This window comes from Medicago truncatula, chromosome 4, assembly GCF_003473485.1.
Source record: "Medicago truncatula cultivar Jemalong A17 chromosome 4, MtrunA17r5.0-ANR, whole genome shotgun sequence".
Taxonomy (NCBI): Eukaryota; Viridiplantae; Streptophyta; class Magnoliopsida; order Fabales; family Fabaceae; genus Medicago; species Medicago truncatula.
Window position 1 is genome coordinate 58,447,239 of NC_053045.1, and position 14,634 is coordinate 58,461,872.

The following is a 14,634-nucleotide window of genomic DNA, read 5'->3' on the forward strand; positions in this document are numbered from 1 at the left end:
TTCTACGAAAGGGAGTCCGTTAAATTTCTTTGCATAAAAAACATAACCAATACAAAATAAACTATCTTTATTTTCAAGATAGATACGAGAAAAAAGTTTGCAAGGCCAAAATAAAATGTTAAACCTGATAATTTGAAATAATTTTTTGCCTTGACTCTTTGAAAAAAAATAATTTAAACCTGTAAGATATATCATCGTCATTGTTTTATGCATTGAGGAGGAGTCACATGATCACACTTTCATGAAAACGTGATAGTCTTGTTAGCACGATTATTTTTAGAGTACCATTAGATTTTGTATACTTTACAATATGTCTAATTTTTCAAGGATTTGCATAAAAAACTTATTTGAGTATTAAATCTCAAAATCCGTTCGATTTGGATCGTGGGTGGAAGAAGAATTGGTCGTAAGTTTCAACAAAGTAGTACTTACTAACACAGTTAAGTGTGGATACAATTACATGGGTTGCCACAAACTTCGTACCCACGTTGTCTAGGAACATCCACGTGTGTGTCAATGTAACACGTGTTCTTCAAAGCCACTACTCCTTCAATATCTTATGTCGGTTATTTTCTTCATGTAATTTAATTGCAACTCCTTTTTTGTTATTATTATTATTTCTCTCTCATCCAGAGCAAATTAGAAAGGATAATTGTTGTGTAGTTACATAGAAATCAATCAAGATTAAGAAGATGAATAGCAACAGTAATTTGGAGACTCGTACTCTTCTTGATGAACTTAGTGACTTTAATAAAGGGGGACTTTTCGACTTTGGTCACCCTCTTGTTAACCGCATTGCTGAGAGTTTTGTTAAAGCTGCTGGGGTACGTTCGTGAATTTAATAATTTCATTTGTGTGCACCATTGTAATACATTGTCGTGCAAAGACTTTACGTTGTGTATATAAATTAAATCTAAATTATTTTTACAAATGCAATCTAACCACAACGCATATTGCATATTTATAACTGCAGATATTGTTTTATCATGTTGATATGCAGTTATTATATATTTATTATGTTTCATTATCATTTTATATTAAATCTCTAATTTTTCGAAGTTTTGAGTTGATCATGTATTCCTTGATTTCTTCCAGATAGGAGCAGTTCAAGCTGTGTCCCGTGAAGCCTATTTCACGGTTATTGAAGGTGCACTGCAATACAATTCCCCCTTGGGCCTTAACACTTCTTTTCTCACTTTTATGTGTGTATTATATTGATATTGATATTGATATTGATATGGCAACCCACATTTAGTGTGTCAAATTTTGGTGCCTCACTTGTGGATATTTATTAATACATGTCAATTTGATATTTATTATAGGTACTGGGATTGATAATGCTGGTGGAATGCCTCCAGAAATATCTGGAGCCAAGAAAAATCGTTTTCATGGTCTTAGAGGTATACTAAAATTACAAAAAAAATTAACTATGCTGAACCAGTAAATTCAGAGCATAGATATTTAATATGAATCTAGATATGAGATTTTTTTTTTTACCAATCTTAAAATGAGTTAAAATAGTAACAACATTTTCTTTCGATTTTTTGCACATACAGGAGAGACCAGCAGTAAATCTATTGAGGCAATGGTGAGTTCATGTGTACAGGAGAGTTGTTGCCTTACAGTTGCTTACGTGAAATTGTACTTTTTCAATATATGCAAAAACATGCTGGCCTTTTTATTTTATGTTCTGTCTTTTTGGTTTAATTGTTGTCTTTTTTCCTTCATCAGGTAAAAAACACAGGGAAAGAATCCTTCCAATGGGGTAATCATAAATTCTCTCAACTTGAAGAGACCTCGTGTGCTTCTATATAATATGTGAATTTGGCAATTTTCCAATAATTAGGGACTATTTTATAGTTTTATGTAATAATTTATTAATTCTGAACTTGTATAGCATATGCGAGTATGTCCACATTTCACGTAGCACGTGCCACATGTGTTTACGTTCAATAACTTATTTTCTTTAATTATTGCGTATAAGAATTATCTAGAAGGATTGTGGAAATGATATATCCTTCAAATTTTTCGAAAAATGCAGGGTTGGCTGCAGGACTATATTCAGGACTCACATATGGGATGAAGGAAGCTCGTGGTACTCATGACTGGGTAATGTTCTAAATAACTAGATTTATGATACATTTTTTTGTAAAAGGAACAAGGGCAAGCCTCTCTTCATCACTGGTGTGAATAATAGTACAGTATTACATGTGCTTGAGTAATTATTTATTCTGTTGCAGAAAAATAGTGCAGTTGCTGGAGCAATCACTGGAGCAGCACTTGCATGTACATCAGATAACACATCTCATGAACAGATTGCGCAATGTGCTATTACCGGAGCTGCGATTTCAACTGCTGCAAATCTTCTAACAGGGATATTCTAAACCTGTTGGGATTTTTAGCCTTGTTTTTAATCTTCCAATTTGTGACATTTATTACTACTTTTGGTACTTGTTTAAAATTAACTTGTAGCATTTAGCAACTATTTCTTTCTGAATTTGTAGTTCTCTTTTTCAAATGTGTTGTCTCCGGTGGTTTTCATTGATAATATAGTTAGTATTAGTAATATACTAGCAGTACTTAAGAGAACAGTTAAATGTTTGAGTGTAATGGATCGGTTTTGTTTTCATTTTACAAAAGTAAACAAAAAAAAGATAAGTTTTGCATTAAACAAGATTTTCTATACTTTTTAATACTTAAAAGTTCCAAGATATTTTTACTGTACTTGTAAATTCAAACTAAATTAACTTATGATGAATGAGCTTGTTTCAAGGTTAACATAATTATTCTTGAATAAGTTAAATACTTTTATCAGGTATTACTTATTTTCTAGAATAAATTGTTGAATAGACTTTTATTTAATACAAAATTTCATATGAGACTTTTCTTACCATAAATTTGTTATCTGTGGAGACTATAACAACTCAAGTCTTGTGAAACCTTAATGTGCAATAAATTTTTCTAATAGTTTTAACGTTGTTACTCAAGAATAATTAGTCGTGGGTTAGATGTGTTTATACAATAGTTTTTATTCTGTTTGAATTATCATGATATTTACAAAGTTTTCACAGCGAGTATTTTTTAACAGTATAAAAAGCCCAAGGAAAAGAAAAGACTGCAAAGCTAAATGAACACTTGATTGTATGCAAGTACTAGATATGTCATCAAAGATGATACTCTCTCGTTTCAAAACAACGGAGCATTTTGTTCAAAAAAACTATTGAAAAATAATAAAACAAAAGAATAAAAATTATCAGATCTTGAAGAATGAAGAAAACCCCCACACATAAAAAAACACAGCTTTTATGTCTCTCTTCCGTCTCTTTCTTTTGGAACTGTTTAACTCAAGGTTTCACCACCGTCATCACCCTTCTCGTAGCTCCGGCAACAACCACCGATCCACCCTCCCCCACCTCTCTTCCTCTAACGCAGACTCAGAGTCTCATCCTCTCTCACATTCATCCCTGCAGCTCTCTCTCACCATAGCCACACACACTATGATTTCTGCTTTCACTTTCTTTCACTCTTTTCTCTTCTTGTATATCCTATCAACTCCTTCTTCGTGTTCTTCTTTCTTCTCTAGTAATTTTTTTTTTCTTTCATGCTTCTCTCTTTTCTTATTAATAACATCAGAATAAAGGACTAAAAAAATAAGATGCTTAAAGAGCATAATATTATTCAACTTTGAACTTGTTTTTTTTTTTTATTGTTAGAATCTTTGATGGAATGCTAAGATACCCTTTTAAGGATTCAGATTCCTTTTTCATGATGGTAGCAAAAAATCTTTTTTCTTTTTGTTTCTCTCAGTTTCGATGCAACAGAAACCTGAAAAAGAGGAGGAAGGAGCAGCGGACGGTATTGGTGGAGGAGAGAGGGACGGTGAGGGGGAGAGGAACAGAAAACGTGTTGATTTTATTTGAGTTTTTTTTCCTACATAGTTGATGTGTTTTGACAAAACTTCCCTCAATTAAGTGTTGAAATATCAAAATTACCATGCCAGCTAGAGGGTGTACAAGGTGGATTGGCAGCTATGGATGTCCACCTATCATGTCTCTAAGAGAAATGTCCAAGGGAAAGAGAGAGAAAATGGTTTTAAGTGTACTTGTCAAGTATTGGTGCATTCACCACTATCATAAATGCAAAGTGAAATATATTGAATTGAGAATGATAAAAGTGAAAGATATTAATTAGAATGCATAATCGGAAAAATAATAATTAATATTGCATTAAAAAGTGAAATAGATCAATTATTTTAATACAATATTTTTTTTACAAATGAGTCACTTATTGTGAGACGGAAAAAGTATTTTGAAGCTCTTGAGAAGCCTCAATTATTTACATGCAAATCAAAATAGTTAACAGTTAGGGTAGTGTTAATTTGTGCCCTAAGGGCACATGTTAAGAAACCCCAAAAAAGAAATATTCTCTAAAATTTTGTGCATCCAATTCATTAAAAAGTTAAAGATTAAATGTAATGCACACATTCCAATATCCTATTTCTATATCTGATTCATTAACTTGTACCTTAAGGACACAAGTTAACATTTTCCTAAAAGTTAAAGCTAATATTAACTAACTAATCAGCTGCTCTATTGCCTTCAAAAAATAAATAAATATATATATATATATATATATATATAAATATATATATATATATATATATATATATATTCACCATTTCTCTTCACCTAAGTCATTTTTCCACTCTTATTGCAAAGTTGGAATGTTAGATTTTTATTTCAGCTTAGGGATGTCTCAAGCAGTGGCGGAACCAAGATTATTATAAAGTTTGGGCAAAAAATATTTGCAACACATTTATAAGGGTTTACATAAAAAATTGCAAGTGAATAATAAAAAAATTTAAAGAAATTGTCCAATTTATAGAGGTTTATATAAGAAATTAAGAGGAATTTACAAAAGAAATTGCAAAAAAATTGAGCCAGAGCCCGGGCTCGCCGGGCCTTAAAACCGCCCATGTTCTTAAGTAAATATTCAACTTGTGTTTATTCTTACAATCAAAACATTATATAACATTGTATTTTTCCTTTTTTCGAATATATAAAAATGAGTTTTCTTCATTATTACTCTCTCTTTCACTCTCAATTGTTGGAACTCTTCCATGTTTCGGAAGAAGAAGAATAAAATTTAGAGAGAAGAGAGAGTTGTACACACAATGTGAAAGAATGAAAACTTATTGTTATTCTAAAACATAATCTCTCTACTACATTGAATTCATTGATTCTCCATAAGAAAGCTATACTATTTATAAACATTGTTGCTTGAGCTACGAGTTAGCTCTTATAACAAACAAACAGTTACAACTGACTAACTGTTAGTACATAACGTTCTAAACCCAATAGGAAGCCATGTCCTCCTCTTTTCAAATGCATCTTTGGATCTTTTCTAGCATTCTTTGCAAACCAAGATTTCTCGCATCCTCACTAGACACTTCTCACAATTCTTGACCTGAGAAAACTCTTCTTAAAAAGTCATTATTGATACCACATGTATCAATGACCAAGTGCTAATTTATTTCTTACATCCTTGTTGCTCGGTTGATAATAAATGCAATCTCTTTGCGGAAGCTATTTTTAAATCCCATGAACCAGGGGCTCTGCCACTGTTGGAACAACCCAGACTCTAGATACCACTGTTGCTTGAGATACAAGTTAGCTCTTATAACAAACAACTACAACCGACTAATTGTCAATACAAAACATTATAAACTCAACTTTCACTGGATGCATTACTAACTTCTGACATCAATCAAGCTTTGACTTTCTATTGAGATACTAACAATTATCATATTTATATTTTCTTACAATTTTATATATTATTTAAACTATTTATTTATAACATGAATTTCTCTTACTAAATGGAAAAAATGAAGGAAAAAAAAAAAGCCAAAAATAAGAGTCAAGCAAACTATAGTTATTTCCCATCAAATTCATATAACTTCGGTCATTTTCTCTTGATCATTCTTCAACTTGTGGTGGTCTCATTAGAGATCATCACAATCATTCATTAAAGTTTCCATTACAATATTGAAACCTCATCTAATGTTCATGCGAAGTATTGGGTTCATTATTATGACTTAAAACTTTGTCGTGAACCCCACATTTTCTTTTTTCTTGTTGAAGTTGATTTCCTGATTGTGGTTAACTTTGACAACAACGAATTTTATGTCGGTGCCTCCCTACAACCTCTTCTCGATGATGTGTTTCATTTGTTTCATGGTCCTAATTGAAACGTCTTTCTTGCAAACATTTAGAGATAAATCAACATTTATGTTGATCTTCTTACCAATTTTAATCATATTAATAAACCAACTTAAAGTGTCTTCGATGCTTCACATGAACCCCTACAACCACACCTTCATTTTGATGTTTTGGTTGTAGTGTCTCCGTTTTGTTCCTTAGTTTTTTTTATTTGTCTTTTCTATTTCTATAAAAAAAGGGTTAATGCAAAAAATTAAAGCTCTACAATAATTGAATATATATTTTTTTATTTTCATAATTTTCCGAGATTATTACAATTTACAACCAATTTTTTTATTTGAGGGACAATTTACGATCAATTATTTATTAATTCTTAAAAAAAAAAAAACAATTATTTACTATTAATTAAAGACAGAAAATAAGCATATCTTAACAATTTATTTACTATTAATTAAAACCCTAACACAACAAATCTCAAAGCTTCCGTCAAATCAACAAAATCGAAACCGCTGCCACTTTGCCCTATCACGCTTGGAGTCGCTACGATCTCAACCCCGTCGAAGTTCATCGTTTTCGCCGGCAACAGCGAGAAATTCATCATCCAGGTTTTCCTCTCTATTCCTCTCTTCCTTCCCCTCTCCTTATGCCTTCCTTTAGCTCGCACTAGGGTTCAATTCAACTGTGAATTGCGTTGCAGCAGATCGGAGCTCCACTCCGCACCGCGATTCTGCAATAATTTTCTTGTTAGATTTATAATTTATAAGATAACTAATCAAATGATGGATCAGATCTTATCCAATATTATAAATTATTGAAAACTGAAAAATTCTTTTAATATTGTTTCAATTTTGTATTTTGTACCAGATTTTCAAATTTGAAATAGAATATGTCGAGTAGTAAGAAGGAAGAGATTAAGGCTGCAGCATTAACTGCTGCGAAAGGGCTTAGTCGTGCTCAAGCTGAAAGAGCAGCAACTGCGGCTGCGCGTAATGTTAACGCTTATGGTCAGAAGGAAGAAGGGCCTAGCAGATGGCAGGAGAAAAGGGAGGCGAAGAGGCAGATGTATTTGATGAGTACTGAGAAAGCTGTTAAATTGGGTGAAAGGAAGGATGTCAAGCCTACAATGTCGACTGTTGATGGTAATGCGCAGTGTCAGAAGTGTTACCAGGGTGGGCATTGGACATTTCAATGTAAGAATGAGCGAGTTTATATTTCAAGGCCATCGAGGACTCAGCAACTTAAAAACCCTAAATTGAGGCCGGATGTGTCTGTGGGTTATGATTTGGATGATAATAATAATAACAATCATCGTGATCGTGATGTGAAGGAGGAAAAGGCCAAAGTGAGTTCAAAAAAGTCCAAGAGGAAGTATGATTCAGTTAGTAATAGTGAGGATTCAGTGTTTGAGACCGATAGTGGCAGTGGATCATCGTCTGCCACGGGATCAGATTATTCTTCTAGTTCGGGTTCCAGCTCATCCTCTGAATCAGAGGAAGAAAGGAGACGGAAGAAGAAGAAGAGTCAGAAGAAGAAGCAGACTAAGAAGAAGAGCAAAGGAAAAAGCAGGAGGTACAGTACATCTTCTGAATCATCTGATTCAGATTCTGGTTCAGACTCTGATTCTGATGATAAAAGCAGCAGGAGAAAGAAGAGGCATAGTCGGAGACGTTGAATGGTACTTAAGAATGTATGGAGCAGCTAAGAGTTTGGTGAGTAGTTATCGAGCAGGATTGATGGCTAGCTCCACAGATACAATTTTAAGTTTCAGCCGATGTAATGTACAATATGCTTTGCTAGATGCCTGGGTTGTACGTATCTTCTTTCATTAACTTTGTTATCCTGAAGATACTTGGAGGTTTGATTTTATCTTTAACGTTTGACTTCATGGATGGTGCTCTATATATTTTGTTATGCTTAAACAGTTAGATGGATTTTGCAATTGATACAAGCTTCAAATGATATCCTCGTCTAATACTCAATTCTTGTATGTTTACGTAACTGAGTTTGTTCTTGTATATTCTCAATTTATGCAGGCTTTCTTGCATTTATCGAATTAGTGAACTTAAGCTTATTGCTTAATGCTTTCATACTTACTGTATTTGTTTACCAGAGTTCCAATTTTCAGTTATGTGTTGTCTTCAACTTGTCGTGAACCCTATTAGCTTTTAATTATCATACTTGTGGGGATTTTTCATGTTTTTTCTGGCAGTCTAGTTCTGTGTTTTTGCATTTTACTGTTTTTACAATGGTGATATTGAGATTTAAATACACAACCTAGTGCAATTGACACAAAACCCTCATAACTTGTCAAATTTCTGTAGCTTAATTGTGATGTACTTTTAAATTTGTATGTGATCATACATAGGTGTGTGATTTAAGTGAAAGCAAAACTTATTTCTGGGCATTCCACCCCTACCATTCTCTCTCCCTTTAAAGAGCTTGAGGCAACTTAACACATTATGTATACGTAGAATGTATATCTGCCTTCAGGTATGTCAATGGGGGAATCAGGAGTTGATGCTCTATCTTTTCTTGTTCCACCATACGAAAATGAGTTAAAAATTAACTATATCTGATTGGGCTTAAGTAAATTAATAATATTACATAGTAACCTTAACCTGTTATAAGCTGTAGATAAGATTATTACATCTATAACAAGTGGGTCAAAGCATACATAGATTAGTTGTTATAGGCCCTTCCGTAATAGTAGGTGCTGTTATTTATATGTATGAAGGCCATCAGTATAACTAGGCCAGCTGCAACTGATTTCATTCGAAGTTGCCAAGCGTAAACACTCCATTACCATCACCCTTTAACTTGATGTTGGTGTTATTGGTTACACCTAATAGCTTTTGGCTGTCTCCATTGAGAAAGTCAGCTGCCGGTGCTTGGACAGGGAGAGGAGAATGGAGGTTGAAATTTGATTCAAGCCGAGTTGCAGTTGCTTGGCTTCTATCACCTCCATCCATCAAGTCAGCAAACCCCCATCCCTGCCATTGGGGTCAATCAAACAGAAGTGTATAAAAAAAAACTCTTTAATTTGGCTTTTTTGTCTATGAAGTGTGTGCTTTCATAACGTTGAAGGAAAATTAGCCTTTTATAGATGCGAAAATGAGAATATCAGGGCTCACAGAAAGGTATCAACTTAAGTGATAAGTAGTTTTTTTTTTTTTCTTTCTCTTCAAGTTTTATGAAGAAAAAATAGTAATGAGTTAGTCTTCTTAAGGCTTTGTTTGGGAGTTGAGATGGAAATGAAGGGTAGGCCATCGGAGGGATGAGATAAGAGCGAAAAATAGTCTTTCAAATTTTGAGTGTTTTTACTGTGAATGATAAAAGATTACTTATGATTAATGCACTTTTAATTTTGTGAGTATTATAACAATATATATATATTGGATTTGGAAAATTTACCCAAACCCCTCAAAACCCTCCTCCATTACAATTTTTTAATTTCCCCAAATTGTGGGAACTTTGTATTATGAAAAAAATACTAAGCCCCTCAAACCCTTCCTCCCCCTCTCCTCCCAAACAGAGCCTAAAAGAATCCACCGCTCGAGTTGGTATTCAACAACATGATTTCTAATTCTTAGAATTTTTTACGGAAAAATATGTAGACCACTAAAATTCAGAGAAATGTTTTTCATATATTCGTTCAAACTTCAAAGCAATTGAAGATAAGAAACGTCTAAATTCCGTAGTACCAACCATGCCACAGTAGTATATGCCATCTATCATACATTTGTGGACATCTTTATCTGAAATGCAATAATTAAGTGAATTCTGCTCTCCACCCGGCACATTTTGCTCGCACCCTACAACCGTTCCAAATTTACCCTTGCGCTAGTTAACTAACGCAAGTGAAAATAACGCTGCGCACCGCTCGAGTTGGTATTCAACAACATGATTTCTAATTCTTAGAATTTTTTACGGAAAAATATGTAGACCACTAAAATTCAGAGAAATGTTTTTCATATATTCGTTCAAACTTCAAAGCAATTGAATGATAGCTATTGTATCATACATTTTGACATCTTTATCTGAAATGCAATAATTAAGTGAATTCTGCTCTCCACCCGGCACATTTTGCTCGCACCCTACAACCGTTCCAAATTTACCCTTGCGCTAGTTAACTAACGCAAGTGAAAAATAACGCTGCGCAAGTTAAGATGCGCAAGTGTAAAACACTGCGTGAGGTTGCGTCAATTAAGTTGCGCAAGTGTAAAACACTGCGTGGGTTAACTCACGCATAGTGTTAACACTTGTGCGAGTTAACTCACGCTCTACTGATATATCAATACATCAATAAATGTTGTAATGATATGCATTGAATGCAATATGTGTCATCAAAGACCTGTAACCTTAAGATGCTCGTAATTGAACCGACTTACTCCAGTTTAACAAGATTGTTGGATAATACGACACAATCGATGAAAATTACACAAAAACATCGTTTTTTTCACAATCACATAATCACGCATAACGATCCAAATGGTCCAAATTACACAAATTCGCTGGTAATGACCCGTAATCACTTAAACACACGTAAACGATCCAAATTACACAAATTTGTCCATAAATTTCTCAAATTACATAATCTCTTATAAACAGTCAGAATTACCCAAATTCATTGTTAAATTACATCAACACAAATTCATTAAAATTCAACAATACAGACACAAATTCGAAAAACATTACACTATTACTATTACACATTAATAAATATAACACTTCAACAGATCAGACATAAAGATGTAAAAAGTTATTTTCAACCATCACGCGAAACATGTAATCAACGTCACTATCATCTTTGACTAGTTGTGGAAAATACACGGTCTTCCTTATCCTCCCCCAAGTCTACGCATAGAACTTGTACTACTACATAATATGTTCTGTGATTTGAACCAATATGAATAAAGAAGTCGTCAAGTTTTGCTTTCAACTCGTCCAACTTGTCAGTGGGGTTTATAGTCAACCAAGCCCTCTTTTTCACATCTACATAAAGTACATGAAGTTTAACCGGATCTTGTGCATCTTCAGACATGTTTCACTTCACAAAAATATAATGAAAGTATGAGAACAAATATGAGATAAATGAGATAAAATAAATAGTTGAATAATTAGTGACAAAGTAAGTAATGCGAGCAATAATTGGTGTGACATAACCGACCACCAAAAAAAAATAATTCATTTCATTTAATATATATAATATTAGTTACATATTAGCCACAAATATCCAAATTACATAATCGGCCACCAAAAAATACGTCGGGGTGTAATACCACCAAAAAATAGGACGAACACCGACCGACCTATAAGTGTCCTAACTTATAATAACCTATCTAAGAGGTCTAGTGAAATTCCTAAATCGTCGTCTTCTTCCATGTCTTCCGTCCATTCAAGATCTTGTTCCTTTTTTCGCGGAGTGGGAGTATCATCACAAACAATTGGATTGTGCTCATTGTTGGTTTCTTTGGCGGCATCAGCTCCTTGGACATGAGCTCAGTATAAGCATTTTGTCTATCCAAAAATGCAAAATGCCAATTCTCCGCCTCACGAATCAAAGAAACCTTTCAACCTAAACGGACAATTACATTTCCTTGGGCCGATGCCTTCAAGGTTCGGTTTCTTCCTTGTCTTAGGTGGCTTGTATATCCCACTCCTTTCACATTGCATCGTCAAGTACGACCTTTTTAAAACAGATTTATCTATACAAACACCGAATCCGGCCTTTACCCCTTGTTAACGAACCCAAGTAAGTAACTCTTCTCGCTCTCTCCATCTTGCACTTGTTGTAAAAAATGAGGCGGTGTCGCGAGCTTCACAAACAACACCGATAGGTACTCGTTTAGGTTCTTCAATTTTACCAATTCGAGCTTGCATTGGAATTTGGACTTTAAACGATTTCAAATTAACGGTTGGTTTGACATCACTGAAACCTTCACCGGAAACTTCATTTTTGGCCGGTTTCAGTTTAACGTCATCATCCGCGACATTGTCAACCATCTCACTATATATCTATTGAATAAAAAAATTTACAAAGGAAGAATAAATAAATTATTTGTGGAACAAGCTAACCAAGAACAAAAGTGGCGCAAACAATTCAAAAATCAAGAGAGCACAGTGGCGTGACTTAAGTCACGCAACACTTTAACACATGCGTGACTTAAGTCACGCATCCTTTACTACTTGCGCAAGTTAACTTGCGCACCTAGCCCTATGGCCTACGAAAACCAGACGAACCAAGCACAAAAACCAGCAAAATGAGATGAGTTTTGATGATACAATACCTGATATTTGGTGCTTGATGAGCATAGAAACTTGCTTCATGACGATTTGCAATGGTTTGGGATGAGGATTTTGACCCAAAAAATCGCACTTTTTGGGTTTTTGAAGGTGGAGGGAAAGAAAATGGTGCTTGAAGTTTGGACTGATGGGTTTTGTACGAAAACAGTAACACTGCGTCACTTAACCTGCGCTGCGTGAGTTAAGTTGCGCATCGTTACTTAAGGTGCGCAAGGGTAAATTTGGAACGGCTGCAGGGCGCGAGCAAAATGTGCAGAGGGTGGAGAGCAAGATTCTAATTAAGTGAGCACTTGACACATATGGGTCTAAACACATGTTGATTGGAGTTTCAAGTATCGACTTTCTTGGTCCAAATTGCAAGGAAGATAGTATCAAATGAGAAATTGATTGATGACTTCTATAGGAATTTGCATACTGTCTTTAATTCCTTAATAATGATGATAATATGAAAAATTTGTGAGAAATTTTTAAAATAAATTTCAAAGGTTGCATGCTCCTAATAATGTTTAAATATGTACAACAATGTAAATACCACACACAAGGTTACCAGTGATTCGTGGTTGTGTTCTTTGGAAAAATCATGTGTTTGTAGGATTAAACCTCTACTTTTATGTTATTACTTTGTAGTATTAAACCTCTACTTTGATGTTATTACTTTATAAATAGATATATTCTAGATGCATAAAATGACATGAAATTAGTGTTTTTGAACCTAAACTCAAATACCATTTTCGAAATTAGAGATCTTTATTCTCTAGAGCAAGAGTAAGTGGAGGAACTCTGTAATGTGTAAAATACTATTGAGAGACAACTTCAGTGTGCAATTTGTTTGAAAGATTTTAAATCATTTTGAAGGGGACCTGCAGTTATCCTATTGTATCTGATTTCTGTAAACTGGTGGGAGTGAATTAAAACTACATTATCCACGTGCATTTTGAAATTTTGTGAAGTCATAATCTTTGATCTAACCTATTCATACAAAGGGCTTAAATATGTTTAGCTTAAGCCTCTCGAAATAGTGTTGTGGAGAATTTTAATTGCTGGATAACGAAGCTCTATTGTATACAATTTTCTCTCGCCTTAATAATTTATATATACAAAACCAAACATTGTATCTGAGTCCGTATAAAATACACAATAATTAAGTGTTAATGTATAAAAATACGGTATTAATGTCAAATTGAGTGTCCAAAAAACATTTATCTATAATGGTCTAGTAAGAGTTATTCTTCTTAGTGGAGAGACTAATGCTCTATACATTGATATGGACAATTCAGTGGTTTTCTAAAGGAGAGGATAAGAAGGTAGGGAGTGGTGAAAGTATCTCCTTTTGGTATGATGTATGAATGACTTGCAATTTTCTTCTTTATAGAACTTTATCTTGATTTGATTTTATTGTTAGATGATCAACCGGGCGATTATTTGATCAATGAGTGTGGGACTGAACTTGGAGTAAAGAAGATGAACATTTTTGGATTATCCTGTTTGTTAAATTGTTCAAACTTTTTTTATTTACAGATGTTAGTAGTTAGTTAGAACCTTGAATCTTATGCTCAAACACTTTTAAATGTCTCAGGTTAACTACTTCAATTTTGGAGACTAATCAAACTCACTATTTAAAAACGAAAAAGCCAAAAATCATTAAAAAAAAAACAGTTGAGAATGTTGTACTTTATCGATCCAAGGTTTTGGTATTTTTTCTATGGCAACTAATGTTGCACCGACTTTTTTAATCAATTAGTCTTGTGGCTAGACTCACACACCTTAAGTGTAGAGAATTTGGAGTTTGAACTCCGTATCTTGCATATCAACGTCCTTGCAATTATCAATTGAGTTGTATTTACAAGTGGACCAACTTTCTACTAGGAGAAGTGTTTCCTACATGTTACAACTCCAAATGGAAGCCATGTATAAGTGGAAAGTGTAGAAGTACATCAACTCATCAATGGCTATGAGAAATGATTGGGAAACACAAATGGTGACATTTGACGCCATATTCCCATACGATTGGGATGCACTTTGCATTTTTTTCTTCTTCATATTTGTTAGTTCAGCTTCATTTTCCGTGCATATATATGGATGAATTGCGTCTCTGAAATTTAATCCGTTTCAG

General features: G+C 33.9%; 2 protein-coding genes across 2 annotated transcripts; both read left to right on the forward strand.

The window, feature by feature from the left end:
- Positions 1-594: 594 nt before the first annotated feature.
- LOC11422893 (outer envelope pore protein 16-2, chloroplastic) lies at positions 595-2,629 on the forward strand. Its single transcript, XM_003609708.4, has 7 exons — positions 595-824; positions 1,096-1,147; positions 1,323-1,400; positions 1,557-1,588; positions 1,732-1,765; positions 2,042-2,109; positions 2,241-2,629. The coding sequence occupies exons 1-7, from the start codon at positions 693-695 to the stop codon at positions 2,382-2,384; spliced, it is 540 nt and encodes a 179-aa protein (XP_003609756.2). The 5' UTR covers positions 595-692; the 3' UTR covers positions 2,385-2,629.
- A 4,036-nt stretch (positions 2,630-6,665) lies between these two features.
- On the forward strand, positions 6,666-8,360 carry LOC112421356 (zinc finger CCHC domain-containing protein 10). The gene is made up of 2 exons (XM_024782874.2): positions 6,666-6,823; positions 7,083-8,360. Exon 2 carries the CDS (start codon positions 7,105-7,107, stop codon positions 7,888-7,890), a length of 786 nt encoding a protein of 261 aa, XP_024638642.1. The 5' UTR covers positions 6,666-6,823; positions 7,083-7,104; the 3' UTR covers positions 7,891-8,360.
- The last annotated feature ends 6,274 nt before the right edge of the window (positions 8,361-14,634 follow it).